This window comes from Elephantulus edwardii, unplaced genomic scaffold (assembly GCF_000299155.1).
Source record: "Elephantulus edwardii isolate Elephantulus edwardi_28Jun2011 unplaced genomic scaffold, EleEdw1.0 scaffold00035, whole genome shotgun sequence".
Classification (NCBI taxonomy): Eukaryota; Metazoa; Chordata; class Mammalia; order Macroscelidea; family Macroscelididae; genus Elephantulus; species Elephantulus edwardii.
The window spans coordinates 21,402,934-21,428,508 of record NW_006399785.1 but is presented as its reverse complement, the minus strand read 5'-3'; the positions used below and the strand labels follow the sequence as shown (position 1 = coordinate 21,428,508).

The 25,575-nt window shown below is 38.7% G+C and overlaps 1 protein-coding gene across 1 annotated transcript in view; it reads right to left on the bottom strand.

The window, feature by feature from the left end:
* The window catches only part of CLNK (cytokine-dependent hematopoietic cell linker), a 190,065-nt gene that overhangs the window by 68,803 nt on the left and 95,687 nt on the right, over window positions 1–25,575 (bottom strand). The window contains exons 11-12 of the mRNA XM_006884544.1: window positions 16,653–16,734; window positions 10,911–11,047 (exon numbers count right to left, since the gene is read on the bottom strand). Coding sequence (XP_006884606.1) covers window positions 10,911–11,047; window positions 16,653–16,734 — 219 coding nt within the window. The remainder of the gene's footprint in view (window positions 1–10,910; window positions 11,048–16,652; window positions 16,735–25,575) is intronic.

Below are 25,575 nucleotides of genomic sequence, written 5' to 3'. Positions count from 1 at the left end.
TAGTACAATTAATTCTCATTTTTCCTCAATGTTAGCTATAATTGATTATTGATAAACAGAGTCAAACACATTTACACACGAATAAACATATTTCTGGTATTCTCTGCTATTATCCAAGATCCACCTAACATCAGCAATGAAATCTCTAATTACACTGCCTCTTTTGAATCCATCTTGAATTTCTTGTAGTCCCTTGTTGATTTTTTAATTATGTTTAAGATTATTTTGCTTGTGTGTAATACTGAACATTCCATGGACTACAAACAGACAAACAGATTTATCTTGGAGAGTGAAGTTAGATTGCTGCTTGGAAGCAAGGACAGCAAAGCTTCATCTCACATACTTACGGCATGTTGATAAGAGAGGCTAGTTTTGGGAGAAGGACATCATGCTTGGAATAGTAGAGGGATGGTAAAGGAGAGGAAGACCCTCAACCAATATCTTAACACATTAACAGTAGCAATGGGCTCATGTGTGTCAGAGATTGGAGGGTAGGCACAGGATATGATGAGATTTAGATCTATTGTTTTTAGGGTCACTATGAGTCATACTCAACTCGATGGCAAATAATAATAATAATAATAACAATAATAATAATAATAAAAAAAAATATTGACTATATTGTTTGATGGTTTAAATAATCTACTGGATCACCTTTCTTTGAGATGGGAACAAATATGCATCCCTCTAGTAACTTGGCCAGGTACATCCTTTGGATTTCTTAATATAGACAAATTACCACATCCAGGGCTACATCACTGCATCTGTTTATTGCTGAAACATCTCAGTCAACTCCTGTAGTGCTCTAGGTGTTTCTTTGTCTTCTCCTTCTGCACCATAGATTCTTGGTAAAATGAACTGACAGGATTGATTATGAAATTAATGATGTAGTGTGTACATGAAGTATAGAATTAATTATGCAGTATATACATAACTTGTGATAGTTTCCTGAAATGACGCAGTATTGACCAATTATTTTTAGCACAATAACTCTGGTATATCTTCCATCTTCTTCGGATGCTTCTTGATTCATTCAATATTTTGTCCATAGAATTGTTCAGTATTGCAACTTATGGCTTGAATTTTTTTCCCTTCAATTCTTTCAGCTTGAGAAATTCCAAGCACATTTTTCCTTTTTTATTTCCAATGTTCTTGCACACTAAACTGGGATGATTTGCATTGTTTTTTGAACTACCTTTTGTGATCTTCTAGTCAGGTCTCATCATCATTTTTTCCTTTATCTAAAGTTTCTATATTTTAAAGACCAAATTTCTGAGTCTCTTCTGTTATGTATTTGTATCTTTCTTTCATTCTTATCTTTTTAATGACCTATTGCTTGGTCTCTTTTAGTTTATTAACAGTTGGGGGCTGGAAGCCTCTTGGTTAAAGCAGTTGGTATCTGGAAGGTGGGTCTTTTTTATTTGATTAACAATCACTTGTGCGCTTGGAGGCTCTTGTTTAAATGAACTAGGCCTCTGGTACTCTCTACTTTAATTGACAATCCATCTAACATTGTTTACAATGGCTAACTTTGAGAAGAAAAGAAATCCAAGAGCATTTAATTGTGTTAATGTAAAACTTATACCTAAACCAAGAGGCTGTTGTGCAAACAGAGCAAAGGAATGCTATGTGGTTTAAAATTAACAAGGGAGTGTATCAGGATTGTATTTTTTCTATATACCTGTTCAATCTGTACGCTGAGCAAATTATTCGAGAAGTTGGACTATGAAGAAGAATATGGCATTAAGATAGAGGAAGATTCATCAATAAATTGTGTTGTGCAGATGATACAACCTTGCTTGATGAAAGTGAGGAGGACCTGAAGCACTTGTTACAGATTTCAAAGAATATAGCCTTCAATACAAATTCCATTTCAGTGTCAAGAAAAGAAAAGTTCTTACCACTGGATTGATTGGAAACATTATGATATATGGAGAAAAGATTGAAACTATCAACAGGCTCATCTTACTTGGTTCCATAATGGATACTCTTGGTACCAGCAGTCAGAAAATCAGGAGATGTATTATACTGGGAGAGTCTGCAGTCAGTGACCTCTCCAAATTATTGAGAAGTATAACGTCTGTTTGAGGACTTAGGTGCATCTGATTAAGGCTATGGTCTTTTCGATCACTTAATATGCATCTGAGAGCTGAACAATGAATAAAGATGACAGAAGAAGAATTGATGCCTTTGAGATGTGGTGTTGGAGAAGAGTACTGAACATCCCATGGACTTCTAAAAGAACAAACTAATATGTCGTGGAGAAAGTGCAGCCAGGCATACCCATGTTTATTGCTGCATTGTTTATAATAACAATAAGATGGAAGCAACTCAAGTGCCCATCAACAAACAAATGAATAGAAAACTATGGCATACACATACAATGGAATACTATGCAACACTGAAAAACAATGAATTAATAAAACTTTACTCAACAAGGGTGACACTGTAGAGCATTATGCTGAGTGAAATATTGCAGTCACAAAATGACAAATACTGCACAGCCCCTCTGTTATAAAGCATGTTTGACATGAGGACTTAGGAGAAAAATAGGATAAGAGTGAATAGATAATGAACACTGCACAGAAACAGATGAAGGAAAGAACAGATTAAAAGGAATATATGATTAGGCAAAGAGTATATGATTAGGCCTATATGAACAACAACAGCCCAGAATAAGAGGTAAATTGCAAAGAGAACTTGGTGTGTGTGGGGGTGTGGGAAGTAGGTAATTGTGCAAGAACAATCAATATGTAATATTAAAAAAAATTCACTTTCTTTAAAAAAAGTGAACTGAGGGAAGGTGAAAGGAGGAAGAGGGGAGTAAAAATGTACAACAACGAATGAATGAACATCTAACTTTTCTGTAAACTTTTCATCAAAACCACAATTAAAATAAAAAAATTATTTAAAAAAGTAATAAAGGACAGCCAGAGGCTTACAAAGCTTCATCTCACATACTTCGAGCATGTTGCTGGCAGAGGCTTTTCCTTCGAATGGGGCATCATGCTTGGAAAGGCAAAAGGTTGACACAGGAGAGGAAGACTGTCAACCACGTGGACTGATAAAGTGACTGCATAATGAGTTCTAGTGTGTCAGAAAGTATGAAAATGGTACAGATAGGACAGAGTTCAGATATATTGTTCATAGGGTCACTTTGAGTCATACTCGACTTAGCTGCACCTAACAATAACAAAAACTGCTTACTTTGTGTAGGATATTTTTGATGTCATCCTACAAATGATCTGTTTTTTGGTCATTGTTGATGTTATTGTTATGCCATTGAGTCAATCATGACACATAGAGACTCTTTGCACAATAGCTCTGAATACGACTCTATCCTGGCCCAATCACACTGTCTCTGACACACATACCCTCATTACCCCAATTACTGTGTCAATCCATCTCATCTGGGGTCTTCGTTTCCTGCACTGTCTCTCCACTCTTCCAACTATGATATCCTTCTCCAAGGACTTGTCCCTCCTGGCTACATGCCCAAAGACAGAGTCTCAAAATCCATGACTCCATGGCATAGTTTGGCTTTACCCCTCCAGGAGAGACCTATTAGTTCTCTTGGCAGTCTATGGTATGTTCAATACTGTTCTCCAGCACCACAACTCAAAGGCATCAACTTTTCTTATGTTTTCTTTGGTCTTTGTCCAGCTCTCTGATGCATAATAGGTAATTGCAAAGGCCATGGCCTGGCTCAGGTGCACCTTAGTCTCTAGACTGATATAGTTGCTCTTTAGCACTCTAGAGAGGTAACAGCAGATTTTCCAATTGCAACTCACCTTTTGAGTTTCTGACTACTGAAGCCAAGAGTGTTGGTTGACTACTGAAGCCAAGAGTGTTGGCTGGGATCCAAGGAAGATGAAATCATTAACAACTTCAAACTTTTCTCTATCAATTAAGATGATGCCTATTGGCCCAGGGTTGAAAATTTTTGTTTTCTTACTGTTGAGACACAATCTGTATTGAAGGGTGCATTCCTTGATCTTCTGCAGCAAATGCTTCAAGTCCTCCTCAGTTATGGCAAGAAAGTATGTGTCATGTGCATATGAAGGTTGTTAATAAGTCTTACTCCAATCCTGATGTCACATTGTTTTCATATAGTCTTGTTTCTTGAATGATGTTTTCAGCATATAGAGTGAAAAGGTTTGGAGAAAAGATACATTCTTGACACACTTCTTTCTTGATTTTGAACAATGCAGTATTCCCTTGCTCTATTCAGACCACAGCTTCTTGGTTCTTCTCAACATCAGCTACAATTTGATGTGATCCACACAGTCAAACGACTTGCATAGTCAATAAAACACAAATTGACATTCATCTGATACTCTGCTTTTAGCCAAGATCCAGCTGACCTTACTACTGATATTCCTAGAAGACCCTCTATGAGATGGATTGATTCAGTGACTGGGGTAATCGGGATGGGTGTGTCAGAGGCCGTGCGGTTGGCGCAGGATAGAGCAGGGTTTAGGGCTGTTGTGCATAGGGTCGCTATGAGTCAGAAAGGACTCGACGGCACATAACAACAACAGCAACAATTATCTCTTCTAAACCCAGGTTGTATTTCTGGCAGTTCTCTGTCGATGTAATATTCTAGTCATAAGTGGATAATCCTCAGCAAGGTTTTGCTTGCATGTGGTATTAGTAATATTGTTCAATAGTTTCCACATTCTGTTGTATCACCTTTTTCTGGAGTGGCAATAAAAATGGAACTTTTCCAGTCAATTGGCCAGCTAATTGTCCTCCAGATTTCTTAGCACAACCTTGCAAACACATAGAAGGTTGCATCTTTTTTGTTAAAATATGTCAATTGGTATTCCATCACTTCTGATTATTTTTTCTAATTCATTCAGAGTGGCTTGAATGCCTTTATTAGCATTTTATTAGATTCTTGATAAGGTTCTTGATTAGAAGCTACATACTGAAATGGTTCAGTGTCAGTCAATTCTTTTAGGTATAGTGGCTTCATGTATTCTTTCCATCTTCTTTGATGTTTCCTGGATCATTCAAGATTTTGCCAAAGGTGTCTTGAGGCTTAAATTTGTTCTTCAGTTCCTTCGATTTTGGGTTATGTCAAGTGAATTCCTCCCTTTTGATTTTCTGACTGTGTTCTCTTTGCACATTTCATTATAATATTTTTTTTTCTTTCTGAGCTGCCCTTTGAAATCTTCTTTTGAACTCTTTAACTTCCTGATTTCTTTCCTTTGTTTTTGCTCCTGAATATTGTATTCTAGTATAATATTCATAGTCTCTTCTGACATTCATTTTGATCTTTTCTTCTTCCTCTCTCTTCATAATAATGATCTTTGGAGATCATTGTAGTAGAATTGTGGTGCTGGAGAAGAGTCTTGAACATACCATGAACTTCCAAGAAAACAAATAGGTCTGTCTTGGATAGAGTGAAACGAAGTTTCTCCTTGGTGTCTAGGATTTTGAAGCTCTGTCTCACATACTTTGGGCTTGTGGTCAGGAGAGACTGGTTCTTGGAGAAGGACAACATGCTGGGATGAGTGGACGGACAACACAGGAGGGGAAGACCCTGGATGAGATGGATTGATACAGTAACTGGGGCAATAGGGGTTTGTGTATCAGAACTAGTGAGAATGGCTCAGACAGGACAGGCTTCACAACATAGTTGAAGAAGCTTAATATCAGCTGTGAAAAATAGACCCAAGTACTAACGATAGACTAGAACATTATCTATGCAAGTGCAAGTTCAAATTGAGGCCAAAGGAAAGGAAAACAAATCCTCAAGAGCCAATATATGACCTTGAGATTATCCCAACTAATTTTACATACAAATTAGAGCAGAATACATTTACAGTGTGTAATTATGATGTATGATCTACTATGATAAACAACAACAAGATAGATGGACAAAAGACTGCCAAGGATTTCATCTTACTTGGATCCACAATCAACACGCTTGGTACCAGCAGTCAGGAGATCAGGAGACATATTGCATTGGGAAAGTATATTGTCAGGGACCTGTCCAAAGTACTGAGGAGCAATAATATCAGTTTGAAGACTAAGGTGTGCCTGATTCATGCCACGGTGTTTTCAATCACTTGCTATACATTTGAGAGCTTGATAATGAATAAGTATGACAGAAGAATAATTGATGCCTTTGAGTTGAAGTGTTAGAGAAAGTACTGAATACTCCATGGACTACTAAAAAACATATATCTTGGAGAAAGTGTAGCCAGAATTCTCCTTTGAAGCAAAGATGACAAAAGTTCATCTCACTTACTTAAGACTGTTATTTGGAGAGGGTCATCATACTTGGAAAGGTGGAGAGGATTAGCGGAAGACAGGAAGATCCTCAACCAGGTGGATTGACACAGTGAGTGCAGTAAAGGACTCAAGTGTGTCAGATGATGAGGATGGCACAGAATAAGATTCTCGTCTGTTCAGGGTCTGTTGTTTAGAGTGACTATGAGTCATACTCAATTCAATGACACCCAGCAACAAAAACAACAAAACCAATCTTTGGCCTCATTTCTATCACCGATATCATATTTCTCAACTTATTGCTGATTTTTAAATAATCCTTCTCCTTGGTTTTCAATTTTTTGCAACCAATCTCCAGTAATTGTCAATGCATCTTGATTGCATGTTTGATCAATTTCAAGCTGTAGATGCTGGTAGAAATCTTCTGTTTCCTCCTGTTTGGTTTTAGTAGTTGTGTGAATTTGAATTCTGGTCATATTAGTAGAGCTTCCTTGTATAAGTATAGGTATTATCCTATCACTGAAAACAATTTGCTTTTTCATTACTCGTGTAGTAGATTATCTGTTTCAATATATCCAATACCAGTCCATTTCGACTCACCAGTGCTTTAAATATGAATTTTTCTAAGTTTCATTTCATTTTTGACCTCCGGACTTTCCTAGGTTCACATGTTATACATCTATCGTCCAAATATTAATGGATGTTTGCTTCTCTTCTTTTCTTATTTTAATCCATGCCACTTCAGCAAAAAAGTTTTATTTCATCATGTCATTATGGCTATTTTTTTTCTTTGAGGAGGTAGCTTTTCTATAATCAAATTTTGAGTGACTTCCAACCTGAGGGGCTCATATTCTGGCATTTTTATCAGGTAATATTTCACTGTGATTCATAATATTTTCACTGGCCAGTTTTTTCGGTAGATAGCCCATCCTTCTTTCTGGTCTTCCTTAGAAATATCTCCTTCAAAGGTGACTCTGCTAACTTTTTTTTTTTTTTTACTATTGATATTTTTTCTTGTAAAAAAATGTTAGCAGAGTCACCTTTGAAGGAGGCATTTCAGGCTAAGGAAGACCAGAAAGAAAGATTGGCTATTGTGAAGGTGAAAAACAAATGAAACAAATCAAAAGTTGAATTGTACTGGGAAAATCTACTGTCTGGATCTCTTCAGAGTACTGAGAAGCAGTGATATCAATGATATTCCCCTCTAGAGATTTAGGCCATGATCGTCACAATTTCTTGCTATGCAACAGAGAGCTGTATAAATGACTAAGGATAATAGAAAAAGAATCAATGCTTTTGAGTTGTGGTGCTGGAGAAGGGTATTGAGAAGAGCATAGACCACTAAGAGAACAAACAGGTCTGTCTTAAATAACTAAGTTTCTCCTTAAAGGCCAAGATTTTTAAGGTCCATCTCACATACTTTGGGCACATGGTCAGGAAGGACCAGTCCTTGGAGAAAGACATCGTGCTTGGATAGGAGGAAGGACAGGACAGGAGAGGAAGACCCTGGAAGAGACAGCTTGACACAGTAACTGGGGTAATTGGGGTAGTTGTGTCAGAGTCAGCAAGACTGGCTCAGTGTAGGGCCAGCCGGCTTCAGGCTGCTATGAGGATTGCTATGAGTCAGAGGTGACTCAATCACACATAACAATAACAATTGATAATGATGTGGTCCTTATATAATATTTATGAAGACTTTTCAAAGTTCATTTCTGATTCTTTCCTGACAGTCATACTTGAGCATCAAGTAGTGCTTAGTGCTTGATTCCAGAAAGTCCTTTGCTTCATTTATTTTGGTTGCTAAATAAGGAGATCCACATTTATCTGGGTGATAGAAAAACAATGATTCTCCTGTGGTCTGTTCTAATCTTGGCCTTGTCAGCAGATGAACTTGCACTTCAAATAGGACTAGCTTCCTTCTAACCTGCTCATTTTTCTGTTCAAATCCTCCTTATGTTGTCATTGTTTTGTGCTGTCCAGTCGCCTGTGACTCATAATGACCCTACGTACAACAGCTCTGAAGTCTGTCCTGTCCTGAGCCAATCTCACTAATTCCAGCAAACCTATCCCCCCATTGCCTTAGTTACTGTATCACTCCATCTTACCTGGAGTCTTCCTTTCCTGTGCTGTCCCTCCACACTTCTGAGCATGACATCCTTTTTTCAAGGGTTGGTCCTTCCTGGCCACATACCCAAAGTATATGAGACTGAGCTTCAAAATCCTAGCCTCCAAGGAAAAACTTGGTTCCACCCTCTCCAAGACAGACCTATTTGTTATCTTGGTAGTCCATGGTATGTTCAAGACTCTTCTCCAGCACCACAACTCAAAGCCATCAATTCTTCTTCTGTCATCCTTAATCATTGTCTAGCTCTCTGATGCATAGCAAGTAATTGTAAAGACCCTAGCCTGGATTAGGTGCATCTTAGTGTCTAGACTGAAATCATTGCTTCTCATCACTCTGGAAAGGTACCTGACAGCAGATTTGCCTAATGCAATTCGTCTATTGCTTTCTTGATTGTTGGTGCCAAAATTGTGGAGCTGAGCAAGTTGTAACTGTTAACAACCTCAATCTCTTCTCTATCCATCATGGTGCTGCCAATTGGCCCAGTGATGAGAATCTTTGTCTTTTTGATGTTGTGCTTCAATACACTTTGAAGACTACAGTCCTTGACCTTTGGAAGCAAGCACTTCAGGTCCTCCTCAGTTTTAGCAAGCAAGGTTGTGTCATCTGCATAATGGAGGTTGTTGATGAGTTTTCCTTCAATCTATTCCTCCCCATAAAGCCCAGCCTCCAAAATGGTCTATTCTGCATATAGATTGAAAAGGTAGGGAGACAGGATGCATCCCTGATGTTCTTTGTTCCTGATTTTGAACCAAGCAGCTTTTCTCTGCTCTGTTCTGAGGATTGCTTCCTGGTCCAAGTATAGGTTTTGCATAAGCACAGTCAAGTGTTCCCAGTCTCCTCAAGGTTAATCATAATTTATTATGATCCACATAGTCAAATGCCTTTGCATTTTAAACACAGATAGATATCTTTCTGGTACTCTTTGCTTTCTGCTAAGATCCATCTGACATTGGCAATAATATTTCTAATGGCATGACCTCTACTAAAGCCTAACTTTTATTTCTGGTAGTTCTCTGTCAATGCCCCAGTCTTTTCTGTATAATTTTCATCAGAATTTTGCTTGCATTTGATGTGAATGATATTGTTTGATAATTTTCATACTCATTTGAGTTACCTTTTTACAAAATCGAATACATGTAGATCTTTTTCAATGAGTTGGCCAGGTAGTCTTACTCCAGATTTCTTGGCACAACTTGGTGAGCATGTCCAGTGCAGCATCTGTTTGTTGAAATATGTCAATGGTATTCCATCAATTCCTGGGGCTTTATTTGTTGTCAAGTACTTCAGAGGAGTCTGAACTTCGTCCTTCATCATCATTGCCTCATATGTTATTTCCTGAAATTCTTGTGCCAGCCAATTCTTTTTGGTACAGGGACTCTACATACTCTTTCCATCTTCTTTTAATACTTCCTGGATCTTTCAATATTCTAACCACAGCATTCTTAAGTATTGAAACTCAGGACTGACTTACAGAGTATGATGAAAAGCTAAGCTTTGAAATCCTCTTTGTAGTTTTTGTGCTTCCTTGTTCTAGAGGTTTTCAGATGTAAAATGCATTGTTGTTGTTGTTAGGTGCTATCCAGTAGAATACAAGTCATAGTGACCCTGTGAACAAAAGATCTGAACCCTGTTCTATCCTGTGCCATCTTTACACTTCCTAAAACATAAGAGCCCTTCATCACCGACAACATGTCAAACCACCTGGTTGAGGGTTGTCTTCCTCTCCTTCATTGGCCCTCCACTTTTCTAAGCATCCTGTCCCTCTCCAAGGAATAGCCAGCCCTTTCTAGCAACTTGCAAAGGCAAAGCCTCATCATTCTTGCCTCCAAAGAACACTCTGGCTGCATCCTATCCAACACATATCTATTTGTTCCTTTGGTCATCCATGGGATATTCAGTGCTCTTCTCCAACATCACAGCTCAAAAGCCAAACAGTCTCCAGTTTGGTGCAGTTGGATTCTGGAGATTAAGTTGTTTTCATTTAATTGAAAGTCAGGTATAAACTGTTTAGACATTTTTAATTTTGTTAACAATCAAGTGTAAGTAGACAGGCTGTTTTGATTTAGTTCACAATCAGCTGTGAGCTGGAAGCCTCTTGTTTAAACAATCAGAACCTAGTGGGTAAGCCTTTGTATTTAAAAGTTGGTTGGGTCCTGCTTAAGAGTCTCCAGTTTGGAACAGTTAGATCTCAGAAGGTAGGTTGTTTTGATTTTTTTATTTAATTGGTGTTAATTTTGTTTGGAGAGAAGATTGTTCTAGGTGGTACAGCACTTGTCTGTCAGTTTGCTATACTGAGATAACTTGAGTTTGCTGTCATTCTGAAAGCTGTGCCACTGGTGTGTGAAATGCCATAAGAGTTACCCATGGTAGACAGGTTTTGGTGGAGCCTCCTGATTCAGACAGACTAGGAAGAAGGATGGGCCATCTACTTCTTAAATAACAGGCTTTAAAAAACCCTATGAACACGATAGGAATGAGAACAGTAATAGTAGTTTTAAAATAGATACCAACCTGCAAATGCAAAGGATACAACACCCAGTCTTACAGCTACCAAACTTCTTCCCAGACTGTTTGTTGGTAGTGTTGGTGTCTGATGGTTTGGCCAAGAATGGTAAAAATTCAGCATAGTACAGTCCCTCACCACTGGGGTCAATGCCACCATGAACAGCCACGGCAACGTCTCTGCTAATATTTTAAGTGCTGGTAGCATAACTTTTAGTAGCACACAACCTACCATAGTGTGAGAAATTATGTGTACAATCTACATCATTTATTCCACAAACAATCCTTTGGTTTAGTAGTATTATTTGAATTTTATGGTGGGTTGAAGGGACTGAGGAAGCTCAGAAAATCAGCTTTGTCACAATACTCTGCTTAGTGAGAGAAGCAAAAATTGAGACCAAGATCAACAGACCTTCATCTCTTCTAGTATGCCCCACGGGGTTTGTTTCCTCCAGCCCAAACTCTTACTCCTCAGCAGAGAGAGACCACTGGGCTAGATTCCAAAACATAATCTCTATAGCATATAAAGAAAACATAAACAAGTCAATATGATAGATTTACTGTGAGGGAAACAATGGAAATAATATGAACCTCCCCACCACAATACAGGTACCATTCATATCTATTTTAAGTATCTCAAGAAACATTTTCTTTTTCTTTCTTTCTTTTTTTTTTTGTGGTCGAATAAAAGTTATCAGAGCATATTAGCTTCCCATTTGACAACTCAAACGTGTGTGTGTGTGTGTGTGTGTGTGTGTGAGAGAGAGAGAGAGAGAGAGAGAGAGAGAGAGAGTTTCTTCAATGTCACAGCGCTCTTCCCAATTTCTCCCTGAATTGCCTGTTTCCATTCATCCTTCTTTCACACCACATCCTGACTTTTCAGTTTTGTTTTGGGGAAGTCACTGATTTTTTTGTCTTGTATCATTAATTCAGAGGATTATATTCCAGACAGGTGTTATTATTTTATAAACTACCCAGATTTTGTCTGGTTTTTGGTTTTTTCTAAGAAATCTCTTTCCAATCATTATCAGAACATTAAGCTAACAAAGCAGTCTTTATCAGCTATGCACTACAAATGATAGACTTCACAGAATTAATCAAGGAGTTTACTAAGGAAATGAGCAAATTGCAACAGTCACCGTAGCACAAATAATAACAACAAATAGCAATGAGAACAAGCCTGTAGTGGAGAGAGGGCAATCTGTTTTCTAGAGTTGCCATTTTATTATTTCCCCTTATGTAGTCTTCAATATGGATTGAAGCTCAACATCAAGAAGACAAAGATTCTCACCACTGAGCCAACTGGCAGCACCATGATGGATGGAAAAGAGATTGATATTATTAACAATTACAGCTTACTTGGCTTCACAATCAACATTCTTGACACTGGCAGCCAGGAAATCAAAAGACGAATTGCATTGGGAAAAATCCACCATCAGGGATCTTTCCAGAGTACTGGAAAGGAAGGTTGTCACTCTAGAGACTAAGGTGCACCTAACCCAGGCCATGGTCTTCACAATTACCTGATATACATCAGAGAGTTGGACAATGACTAAGGATAAAAGAAGAACAATCAATGCCTTTGAGTTGTGGTGTTGGAGAAGAGTCTTGAATATATCATGGACCTCCAAGAAAACAAGTAAGTTTGTCTTGGAGAGGGTGAAACTAAGTTTCTCCTTGGAGGCTAGGATTGTGAAGCTCTATCTCACATACTTTGGGCACGTGGCCAGGAGAGACTGGTCCTTGGAGCAGGGCATCATGCTCAGAAAGTTGGAGGGGTAGTGCAGGAGAGGAAGATCCAGGATGAAATGGATTGATACAGTAACTGTGGTAATGGGGTTAGGTGTGTCAGAATTAATGAGCCTGGCTCAGGACAGGGAAGGCTTCAGAGCAGCTGTATATAAGATCATTATGGGTCACAGACAACTCGATGTACATAACAACAACAACTTTATGTTGGTTTACATACAAAATTTATACACACTGGTTATCATTCATGTACATTGTTTCACACGTTCCTACTTTCACATTGTGTTTCAAATGCTCACTCATGTACATTGTGGTTTATAAAATTAGTGGCCATTGTTCTGTGCCTGGTATGACCCCATCTTTTCAGGTTCCCATTGGATCTTTCCAAATGCCTTCACCACTATTCTTTCCTCTGCTCACCATATTCTACTCAGATTTTTCTTAAGATAAATCTATTTCATCCTCAACGGATTCACAAAAAATTAAGAGCTTGACAAAAGCAACTATTGAAGGATTCAGAGGGGACTTATAAATTGCTAGTGAGACTAATTGGAAAATATAGCTAGTTAATACACCTTTAGCAATTACTTCTAGTACAGTAGAAGTATAACATAGTCTAAGGCTCAGAAATTTCATTCTCAGCTATATCCCAAAGATTTGATCAAATCACACAGATGAAACCACTTGCACAAATTATTTGAAAGAGTTAAATGTTCATGACAGAACTAGTTACGACAGCAAAACGCAAAAGCTATCCAAGTGTTTATGTTACTTATGGATTAAAAGTGTTTTATATTTCCCTTGTTGATGTTGTGTACTATAGAGTCGGAACCAACCCATAGCTGACCCTCCAGTGGGTTTTCGAGGCAGTTAAATGCGTAGGAGATTGCCCATCCTTCTCCTGCATATATTTCCCTGGTGGAACTCTAATCATTGATGAAACAGAATGGATTACATCTATGCATATCAGTTTAGTAACTCTGAAATCTACTGAAGTTCAGTCACACAGTATGGGAACCGAGTCGGTATGATGCCTTACCTGTTCATTTTTTTAATCCTGATGTAAAATGCTCTTACCTCTAGTCTGTATGCTCTGGTTACTCGCCAGGAATGAGGAGCTGAAGGAAATGTTAGAATGGAAAGAATGTTAGTGTTTCCTTTTCTGGGTAAAATGCCACTCAGTGTCAAGGGCAATAATGTCCTAAAGTTACATCTCTAAAGCACTGAATATTTTGCTAAATATGAACATATCAGAAAACTCTTGTGGCCTAGTGTTAGGTAAGAAACTGTGCTGTAATCCTAAATGCATGTGGTTCGAACCTACCATCTGCTCGGTAGGAGAATGATAGGCAGTTCCTTCCATTCTATTTACTGCCTCTGAAAACCTGCTGGAGGGTCAGCTATGCATCTATTCTGACTCAATGACACCCAACAACAGCATGTTTTTTCCATTGGGAAGCCATGGATTTAGACTATCCTTGCGACTATAGTCACCAAAGAATGTCTTATTTGTCTGGTTATAACTTATTTTCTTTAGGAACTATTTACCAATTAAGATGAAACGACTACTGTCCACTCACTCTCATTGTTGTGCTTAAGGATACAAGGACAACCTTCCTCCAGAACTGAGAGAGAGACGTTCGCTGGAGTGGGCACCTTGAATTTGGACTTCTAACCTTGAAACTGAAGGCCTGGAGCCATAGTCTGCAGCATGTTGCACTGCTAACGAAAGGGCTGTGTAGCTCCAGTGGTTGGACTCTGCCAACTGCTCCGTGTGAGCAAAATGAACAGCCTCCTGCTCTTAAGATGCACAGTCTTGAAAATCTCTGTAGAGTCATCATAGTGAGGAGGAACCAATCACACAGCAGTGAATTGAGCCTCGTAAGTTGTAAGAGGATAAATTTGTTTGTTAAGTCATCAGCCTGTGCTGTCTCTGTTTCATCCACTTGTGGTGTCTCTGTTACCAGAGATCAAGATACCAGAGATCCAGGACAACTTCTAAGCAATGAATGTTACACCTGCTTTTGTAGATGAGAGCATTTGTCAAAGGCTTTATCAAGATAAGCTCTGATTTTCTGGTTTGTTTTGTGCTGTGGTCAGCATTTCTCAGTAAACTTCAAAGGCTTCAACAGTAAAATACAATTACATGTTACGTCCTCCCTACCAAGGAATGCACTGTTGACTAGGACCTCGGAATGGATGACATGAAGCCTGACCTATCCTTTGCCTTAATGAAGTCAATAGAATATCTGGCTTTTTGTTATCTATATGGAAGTATGCAGGTCCTGCAGCTTGTTCTGTAGACAAAAATGCTAGTATATTATCCCAAAAGACTAGACTGTTCTTAGTACTACCAAGAAAAGAAAAGCCAGAAGCAGAGGACACCTTTGGACTCAGGTCTTGAAATGAGAAACTTCTAGAGCTGGAAAACACAGAGCAAGATGGACAATCTCCTCCAGTGTGATTTACTGTCTCTGAAAACCCAAGGATGGTCCATTATGGGTCAGTTCCAACTCCATATAACACAGCAACATCAACAAGGGAATTATGGTACCTCCACATGAAGGAATAGTACTCAGCACACAGGAGCAATGATTTTGTCAATCACTACTTAGCTTGGGAGGGACTGGAGAGCATTATACTAAGTGAACTAACTCAGTCACATAAGGACAAATACTGGATAAGACCGTTATTGTAGAAACAGATACATAATAAAATGTGTATGAGGATGTAAGGAGGGGTGAGGATGGTTGAGGGGGCATAATCATATGGTCACACACTTTGATGCATGAAGGAGGGTTACAGAAATGGAAAAATATCCAGTGTGAAAAACAATGTATATAAACTTCATAAGTAAACCAGTATAAAAGATAAAAGTTTATATCAAACAAATAAATTGGTCTAACAGATGAGGAGTTGTGCCGTCAAACTCAAGTCAGGTGGTTTGAATCCACCAGCTACTCCAAAGGAGAAAGGTGGGTAATCTCCTCTAGTGTGATTTACAGCCTCCGAAAACCCACTGGACGGTCAGCTCTGAGTTAGTTCTGACTCGATGGCACATAACAACAAGCTTCCTAAACAAATGAATACATTTTTGTTGGTTAAAGTCAACCACTGTTTACCAGTATTAGAGAATGAAAGGATAATCCGATAGAGGTGTACAAAATGTTGTGTGACAGTACAAGACCACCAATCTCAAAATGTTGTCTGCTTGAACCCACCAGCTCTGCTGTGTGAGATAAAGATGTGTCAGACAGTTTGCCTCCACAAAAATGGAGCTTCAGGGGACAATTCTTCTCGGTTCTCTGAGGGTTAGTCAGAGCACTCTTGATGGCAATGAATGGTTTTAATTTTAAGGAAACAGAAAAAAAAATTCATTGCCATCGAGTCAAAACTGACTTGTAATTTACCTTGTAGCACGTTTTCAGAGGCAGTAAATTGCACACAAAGAAATTGCCTGTCATTCTCCTGAGAAGCAGCCAGTAGATTCCAACCACCTACCTTTGCAATTCCTCACACACTAGGAACACCAGGGCTCCTTTCTTTGAAGGAAGCCACCATTCGTTTCTAAATGCTTGGCCAATGAGTCATCTGCTGGCTTTTTAAATTCCTTAACACTTCAGCTGAGATGACAGTTGTGAAAACATCCTAATCAAGCAAATATTTAATCAGATAATGCAACTTTCACCTCCTGGCCATCTGCAAAGTGTTATACAAAAGCCACTGCAAGGTTTAGAGGGGCAATTAACTGAAAAGAGTTAGAAACAGCCAACTTTCCATCCCAGATGGATTAGCAACCCTTCCAACTAATCTTTGGAGTACATTCAAGTCTAATTAAAATCACTAAACTTTTTTAACATTTAGTCAATATTTCTGCACTCACAACAGTGAGTCATTCAATTCGGTGGAGTCAAATCCCACTTTTCATCTTTGAAGGTCAAAGATCCCTGTGTTTGCCCGGTAGCTGTGGTGAGTGGTATCTGAGACAATACAGGGTTTTTGATAGACAAACCAGCACACAGCTGAGGCTTCTTACCTGGAAACAGGGAGAGGAGTCTCTTGAGTATTTTGGGTTTGTGGCATAGGAGATGGTTCCGGTTTCATGTGAAGATGAGAAACTGCATAAAGAGAGTGATATAATTGGATAAAGTTGCAAAAGGAAAATAACTGTAGACAATTAGAGACCCAGTGGAGTTACCACAGAGAAGCCCGCAGAGCCAGGAGTAGGTGGGACCACGGTGGTTTTGTAGGTTCTGTAGACGGTTTCTGCCTTGACAGGGAGAATTCATCACTTTCTGCTAACTCTCTTGTTTAGTAAGAACTGTTTGATTTGCATTGGAAAAATATGCAATCAAGGACCTTTCCAAAGTGCTAAAAATGTGTCAGTTTGGGACTGAAGTATGCCCGATCAAAGTCATGATACTTACAGTTGCTTCCTACGCATCTTAAATTTGGATAATGAAGAAGGTTAACCAAAGAAGAAGGGATGCCTTTGAATTGTGGGGTTGGCAAAGAATGCTGAGTTTTTGCTCAGGCAAAAGCACAAACAAATCTGTCTTGGAGAAAATGCAACCAGCGTGCTTCTTCGAAGCAAGAACGGTGACATGTCATCTCACATACTCTGGGTGTGTTTTCAGGGTGGGTCAGTGCTTTGAAAAAGAGAATGTCTTGGGAAAGGTGGAGGGTCAGAGAAAGAGAATACTCTCAATAAGATGAATTGACACAGTGACCATAACAAAAGGCTTGAGCATTTAGAAACCATGAGGATTGTGCAGAATAGGGTGAGGTTTTGATCTGTTTTTCACAGGGTCTCTATGAGTCATAGTTAACTCAATGGCCCCTAACAACATTTGAGCTTTCAATCTCTGACCAGTTTCTGGCTTACACAGATTCTGGCTTTCAGTGACTTTATTTTTTAAAAATTAATTTTAATGAAAGTTTACAGAGACTTAGGGTTTCCATTCATTCATTATTGCACTTTTCTCCCTGCCCACCCTTCAACCCAATTCGCTCTTGTCTTTGAAAAGTAAAATAAAAATTCTTTCATTGTTACATAATCCCTCCCCCCAAGCCTACTCCACTGTGCAGCCTTCATTCTGGACTCCTGTCATGACAATAACACTTAATCATATATTCCTTTTAAACAGTTTTCTCCCTCATCTGTTTCATTGCAGTATACATTATTTATCCTATCTTTCTCAGTCTCCCCCCAACCCTGAAGTCAGTCCCATTTTACAACAGTGGCCTTATGCAATATTTGTCCTTTTGTAACTGAGATATTTCACTCAGCATAATGTCCTCCAGGGTCACTCATTTTGTATAATATTTCATGAGTTCCTTGGTTTTCAATGCCTGGCATATCATAGATTGTCAAGAGAACAAACTGGTTTGTCCTTGAGAGGGTGAAATAAGGCTGCTCATTGGAAGCAAGGATTCTGAAGCTCCATCTCACATACTTTGGGAATGTGGCCAAGAGGGACCACTGCCTGTAGAGTGTCATCATGCTTGGAAGGATGGAGGGACAGAGCAGAAGAGAAAGACCCCATATGAGATGGATTGACACAGTAACTGGGGTAATGAGGTGGGTTTGTCCAAGACAGCAAGACTGGCTCAGGATAGGGCAGGGATCAGAGCTATTGTACTTAGGGTCACTGTAAGTCACAGGTGGCTCAATTGCACATAACAACAACAATGTAAAGAGTCCTTCATACAATTTTTGACTTGTGGACATTCTCAGAATTACATAGCATTGTGAAAGATTTTCCTAAATTCCATGAAGACCCCTACAAATTTTCTGAAGAATTTTAAATGCTATTGAGGCCTACTAGCCTGACTTATATATCAGCTTGTTCATATGGTTACTGGCCAGCAGAAACCCAATTATGGCTAAGGCAGGTAGAATAAAAAGGTTTCCAAGAAAAGTTAGACTTTTTGCTATTGTTGTGTACTGTCAAGTCAGAACTGACCCATAGCTGACCCTCTGGAGGGTTTTCAGAGGCAGTTAATCACAAGGGAGGAGATTGTCCATCCTTTCCCCATGAAGCAGCTGGTGGATTCAAACCATGTGCCTCTGGGATTGCAGAACAGCTTCTTGCCACTAGGCCACCAGTGCGGGAATAAAATAATGACTTGGTTCTTGGCAGACTTGAGGACTAAATTGGGGAAAAACCCCACAACATTGCTGAGGCTGTAAACACCTTTCCTCCATTAATTTTTTTGAATCAAAATTCACACTTGCAAACAAAATAAAAATGAAACTGCTTATGATTATTAGTACACTTGGTTCCTCCAAAATTTGGGTGAATACTATAGTCTTTGTGCTTCTGGAGTTTCAGTGCTAGCTTTGCATCTTTGTCTGAAACCTGAGAACTCAGCCTTTGTAAAATGACCTTTTTTCTTTAAACTGATAATGTCTATCACTCAACTAACCAGTTTAGCCAACAAATTTTCCCTGAGAGTTGAAATAGGAAGAGCTTGTAGGTACAATAAACTAGTAGCTCTTTGATCGCAACAGTTCGTTCTCTCCATCAAAAGAAAATTATCAAATATCCTAATGGCAGTAAAGCAGGCATTTGACATTTCAGGTATTCCTTGAGTTATGAACAACTTAAGTACAATCTTTAGTTACAAAATAAAGCCTTATTATGACCACTGTATCGAAACTACAAGGTATATACAATGGTTCACAATAACATAGTGACATTACTTTCTGACACTCATCAAAATACTATTACTACCATTACGGTGCTGTCCCATCAAGTACAGGTTTGAGGTCATGAGAACTAATGAGTGAACATCAGATGAGCTATATTTTTATTGTTGTTAAGTACCGTTGAGTATGATTCATAGTGACCCTATGAACAACAGATCTGAACCTTGTCCTATCCTGTGCCATCCTCATACTTCCTGACACACTAGAGCCCATTGCAGCAGTCACTTGGTCTATCCACCTTGTTAAGGGTCTTTCTCTCCTTCGCCGACCCTCTACTTTTCTGAGCATCTTGTCCCCTTCCAAGGAATAGGTCCTCCTAGCAACATGTCCAAAGTATGTCAGGTGAAGCTTTATTATCTTTGCCTCCAAAGAGGACTCTGGCTGCACCCTCTCTAAGACATATTTGTTTATTCTTCTAGCAGTCTGTAAACAGTACTTTTTTTCCCAACACCATAGCTGAAAAGCTTTAATTATCATGTCATCTTTATTCATTGTCCAGTTTTCTGATGCATATCAAGTTATTGAAAAGACCATGGACTGAATCAGGCATACCTTAGTCCTCAAACTGACATCATTACTCCTTAATAATTTGGAGAAGTCTTTGACTGTATACTTTCCCAGGGCAATACATTTCCTAATTTCCTAAATGCTGGTACAAAGGGTGTAGATTGTGGATTCAAGTAATATGAAGTTATTGACAGTTTAAATCTTTCCTCCATCTATCATGTTATTGCCTATAGGTCCAGTGTTAAGCACTTTTGTTTTCTTGATGTTGAGATGCAATCCGTATTGAAGGTTGTATACTTTGATCTTTTGCAACAAGTGCTTCAAGTCCTCCTCACTTTCAGCAAGCATGGTTGTGTCACCTGCATAATGCAGGGTATGGATGAATCTTCCTCCAAACTTAATGTCACATTCTTTTTCATACAGTCCAGCTTCTCAAATAATTTTCTCAGCATAGAGATTGAATAGGTTTGGAGAGACAGTACAACTCTGACACATTCATTTCTTAATTTTAAACCATGCACGATTCCCTTCCTCTGTTCACACAGTAGCTTCTTGGTGTTGGTAGAGGTTTCACGTGAGCACAGTTAAGTGCTCTGGGATTCCCATTCTCAATGGTAGCCCTAACATGTTATAATCCACACAATCAAATGCGGTGGCATAGTAAATAAAGCATAAATATGCTTCTGATATTCTTTACTATCAGCCAGGATCCATCTGCCATAAGCAATGATATCCTGGTACCACGGCCTCATCTAGATCCTGCTTGAACTTCTGACAGTTCTCTATCTCTGTACTGTTCTAGGCATTTTAAAATGATCTTCAGTAATATTTTGCTTGCATGTTATATTGATGTTATGTTCAATAGTTTTCAGACTCTGTTGTACTACTTTTTTTTGAGAATGAGAACAGTTATGGAACTCTTCCAGTCAGTTGGCCAGACAACTGTCCTCCAAATTTCATGGCATGGAGTGGTGAGTGTGACCATGCCTGCATTTTTTAATTGAAATAAGATATATCCCACCGGCTCCTCCTGGGACCTTATTTTTTGCCAATGAATTCTGTGCAGCTTCCGCTTTCTCCTTCATTACTATTGACTCCTGCTCACATGGTACTTCCCGAAATTGTTTAGTATCTGTCAGTTCTTTTTGTTAGACAGTGATTCTTTGTATTCTTTCCATCTTCTTTTGATGCTTCCTAGGTCATCCAATATATTGTCCATAACATCTTTTAACATGCAACTTGAGGTTTAACTTTGTTTTTTTAGTTCTCTGATCTTGAGAAATGCAAAGTGAGTTCTTCCCTTTTTACTCTCCAATTTCTGCTCTCTACACATTCCACTATAATACTTTGCTTTGTCTTCTCGAGCTGCCCTTTGAAATCTCCTTTGCAATCTTCTTTAACTTCAACATGTTTTCCCTTTGTTTTGGTTTCTGGATGCCCTAATGCAATTTTAAGAGTCTCTTCTGACATCTATTTCACTCTGGTTTTTGGTTTTGTTTTTTCCTCTTTCTTCTCTGTCTTTGTAATGATATTTTGTTCTCTTTCCATGGATCCCTTTGATACATTAACCCACAACTGAAATGGTCCTCAATGCTTCAAATCTACTCTTGAGATGATTTTAAAATTAAAATAAAATAAAATTCAAGGGCATATTTTGGTTCTTAGGGATTTGTTTCAAATTTCTTCTGCCTCAATTTGAACTTTCACAAGAGTAATTTATGGTCTTCCTGACAGTCCACCCTTGGCCTTGTTTTTACTACTGACATTCAGCTTCTCCAATGAGCCCTTCCTTAGATGCAGCCAATCTGACTCATATCCAGCCCATCAGGTGAGCTCCATGTGTAAAGTCGCTGTTCGTGTTTATAAAAAAAAGGTATTTTCAATGAGTAAATCATTGAAAATGGAAAATTTGATCATTCTATTTCTAGCCTCATTTCTATAACCATATCCATAATTCCTTCTTCGTTGTTGCCAACTTTTGCATTCCAGTCACCAATTATCATTATCTTGATTGCATGTTCAGTCAATTTTGGACTACAAGATTTGATAAAAATTTTTAATTTCCTCCTCTTTGGCTCTAGATGTAGAAGTGTATATTTGAATAATAGTGTGTTTACAGGTCTTCTCTTATATGTGTATGTAATACCCTGTTACTCACAACATTGTATTTTTACTTTTTTTACTGTGAATGCAACACCCTTCTTCTTCTTTTCATTCTCAACATAGTACGCCATGTGATTGCATGATTCATAAGAGTATAAGCTAGTTGTTGTCATCTCACTAGTGCCTAAAATCTTGCTATTTATGCACTCCATTTCATTTTTCAAAATTTCTTTTTATGCAAGCTACATATTCCAGTTTTCAATTATGAAATGCTGTTTGCCATTCTTTTTTCTCATTTTGACTGACTTCCATTCTGGGCTATTCCACTAATACTATCTCTATCTATGTTTCTCTACTGTTCATAGGTTTTTCAGAGGCTTGTTATTTAAAAAGTGGATGATCATTCCTGATTCCTAGTCTGTCTTATTCTGGGAGCTCTGCTAGAACGTGTCCACCATGGATAATCCTATGGTATTTGATACACCAGTGGCTTAGCTTTAAGTATCACAGCACCCCACAAAGTATCTCAGTACAGCAAATAGATAGACAAATGTTGTTCTGATTAGAATAATATTTTTCCAAACACAGTATATTGACAACTTAGTTTGTAACTCTAATAGCAAATCAGTCTTTACAACAGGCCCAAACAGCCCATACCTGACTGTTAATTAAATCATTAAAAGACATACCAGCTCACAATTGACTGTCATTTGAATAAAAAAGACCTATCTTCTGGATTCCAACTGCTTCAAATTAACGAACATGGGAGAATAAAAGATATGAATAATACAAAAAGTCATTGCAAAGAGAGAGAAAGAAAAAACCAAGATGAATGTCAGAAGAACTCTGAATATTGCCTGAGAACATTGAGAAACCAAGGCAAAGGAATGAATCAGGAAGTTAAGGAGCTAAACAGAAGATTTCAAAGAACAGCTCAAGAAGACAAAACAAATATTACAATAAAATATGGAAAGAGCTGGACTCAGGAAGGAACTCACTTTGCATTCTTTAAGCATATCTTAAAGAACTAAAGAATAATTCCAAGCCTTGAATGTCAATACTTAAAAAATGCTATTGGCAGAATGCTGAATGATCCAGGAACCATTTCAAGAAGATTGAAGAAGTACACAGAGTCCTTGCATAAAAAAAAAAAAAAAATTAAAAATTAAAAAAAATGGCTGACATAGAATTTAATGTATCAAGTCATGGTCAAGAGGCAATGGTGATGAAGGAGGAAGTTCAAGCTGCTCTGAACGAATTGGCAAAAACCAAGTCTCCAGGAATGGACGAAATGCCAGTTAATATATTTGAACACATAGCTGCAGCCCTAGATGTGCTCACCAGGTTGAGCTGGGAAATCTGGAGACACACAACCTGGCCACTGACTACAAAAGATCCATATTTATCCCCATTCTAAAAATAGGGGATAAAACAGACTGTAGAAATGAGTATTGAACAATAATATCACTAATATCACACACAAGCAAAATCTTGTTGATTATCCAAAAACAATTGGAACAATACATTGAAAGATAACTACCAGAAATACAAGATGGTTTTAGAACGGGCCATGGCATTAGAAACATTACTGTAATTTCAAATGGATCTTGGCTGAAAGCAGAAAGTACCAGAGGAATGTCTATCTGTGTTTCATCGACTATGCAAAGGCATTTGACTGTGCGGATGCGGATCACAACAAATTGTGGCTAAACTTGAGAAGAATGGGAATCCCAGAACACTTGATTGTGCTGATAAGAAACCTACCAAGAAGCAATCATCAAACAGAGTAAGAAGTGGATGGCAAATTCTCCTTCCTAGTCTGTCTTGATCTGGGAGTTCTACTCAAACCTATCCACTATGGGTAACCTTGGTGTATGGTATGACAGAAGAAGAATTTATACCTTTGAGCTATTGGAGAAGAGTACTGAACATTGTAGGAATAGTCAAATGGACAGATATATCTTGGAGAGGGTGCATCCACAATGCTGTTTGGATGCAGAGATGACACAGCTTCACCTCACATACTTTGGGCATGTTGTTGCTATTGTTAGGTGCCGAGTCAAGTCTAGTCAAGTATGACTCATAGCGACCCAATGAACAACGATATGAACCCTGTCCTATCCTGTGCCATCCTCCAACTTCCTGACATACTAAAGCCATTTTGACAGTCACTGTGTCAATCCACGTGGTTGAGGGTACTCCTGCCTTTTGCTGCCCCTACACCTTTCCAAGAATGATGTCCCTTTCCAAGGAACAACCTTTCTTAGCAACATATTTGAACAAGCATGTGAGATGAGGATGTGAGATGAAGTAAGATCTAATCTGAATGGTGGACTTCCAAGGTTCCCCACTGGAGAAGTGGAGTCTGTGGAAAAGCAGTCAGAAAATCAAAAGATGAATTGCACTGGGAAAATCTGCTATGAGGGTCCTCTCCAGAGTGCTGAAAAACAATGAATGTCAGTCTAGAGACTAAGGTGCACCTAATCCAGGCCATGGTCTTTGCAATTACTTGCTATGTGTCAGGATGATACAAGAAGAATAGATGCTTTCAAACTGTGGTGCTGGGGAAGAGTCTTGAACAGACCACGGACTGCCAAGAAAACAAATAGTTCTGTCTTGGAAAGATTGAAACCAAGTTTCGCATTGGATGCTAGGATTTTGAAACTTCACCTCACATACTTTGGGCACATGATAAGGAGAGACAACCCCTTAAAGAAGGACATCATGCTTGAAGGGTTGGAGGGACAACACAGGAGAGGAAGATCTCAGATGAGATGGATTGATACAGTAAGTGGTAGGTGTGTCAAAACTAGTGAGACTGGCTCAGGACAGGGCAGAGTTCAGGGCTGCTGTATATCAGGTTGCTATGAGTCACAGGTGATTTGACAGCACATAACAACAACAACAACAGAAAATGTACCCCTGCCCACAGTAAAGTTTGACATTCTAATGGTCAGATGTTAGGTGTCAGGCTTCAGAGATTATCAGTGCAAAGATGTGACATTGTTCAACTCTTGAATGGTGGATGTTTTTCTTGGCTGTTGATAACATATAATAATTTTCTGGTATGTGTGAGTAGAAGAGTAGTCACTGGCTCTAGTCACATTTCTTGTAATCATAGTCATTCAGTCAGAGGTGTCCATCCTGTGATCTACCTTGAACACTGCACTCTACTGACTCAAATTAAGGCACATAAATGTTGGAATGTTTCTCTATCTATGGTTTTAAGTAGGGGAGTGCTTCACGTGATTCTAAGCCAAGTATTATTATGTGATTTTGTTAATTCTGGGTAACTAATGATGTCAGTTTGAAGACTAAAATGTGCCTGATTCAGGCCATGGTCTTCTCAATCACCTGCTATGCATCAGAGAGCAAAACAATGAATAAGGACAACAGAAGGAGAATTGATGCCTTTGAGTTGTGGTGCTGGAGTACTGAATATCCCATGGACTGCCAAAAGAACAAACAGATATGTCCTGGAAAGGGTGCAGCCAGAGTGTTCCTTGGAGTCAAGGATGATGAAGCTTCATCTTTCATACTTTGGACATGTTAGCTAGGTGAGGCTATTCCTTGGAAAAGGACATCATGCTTGGAAAGATGGTGGGTCAGTGAAAGATAGAAAAACCTCCAACGAGAT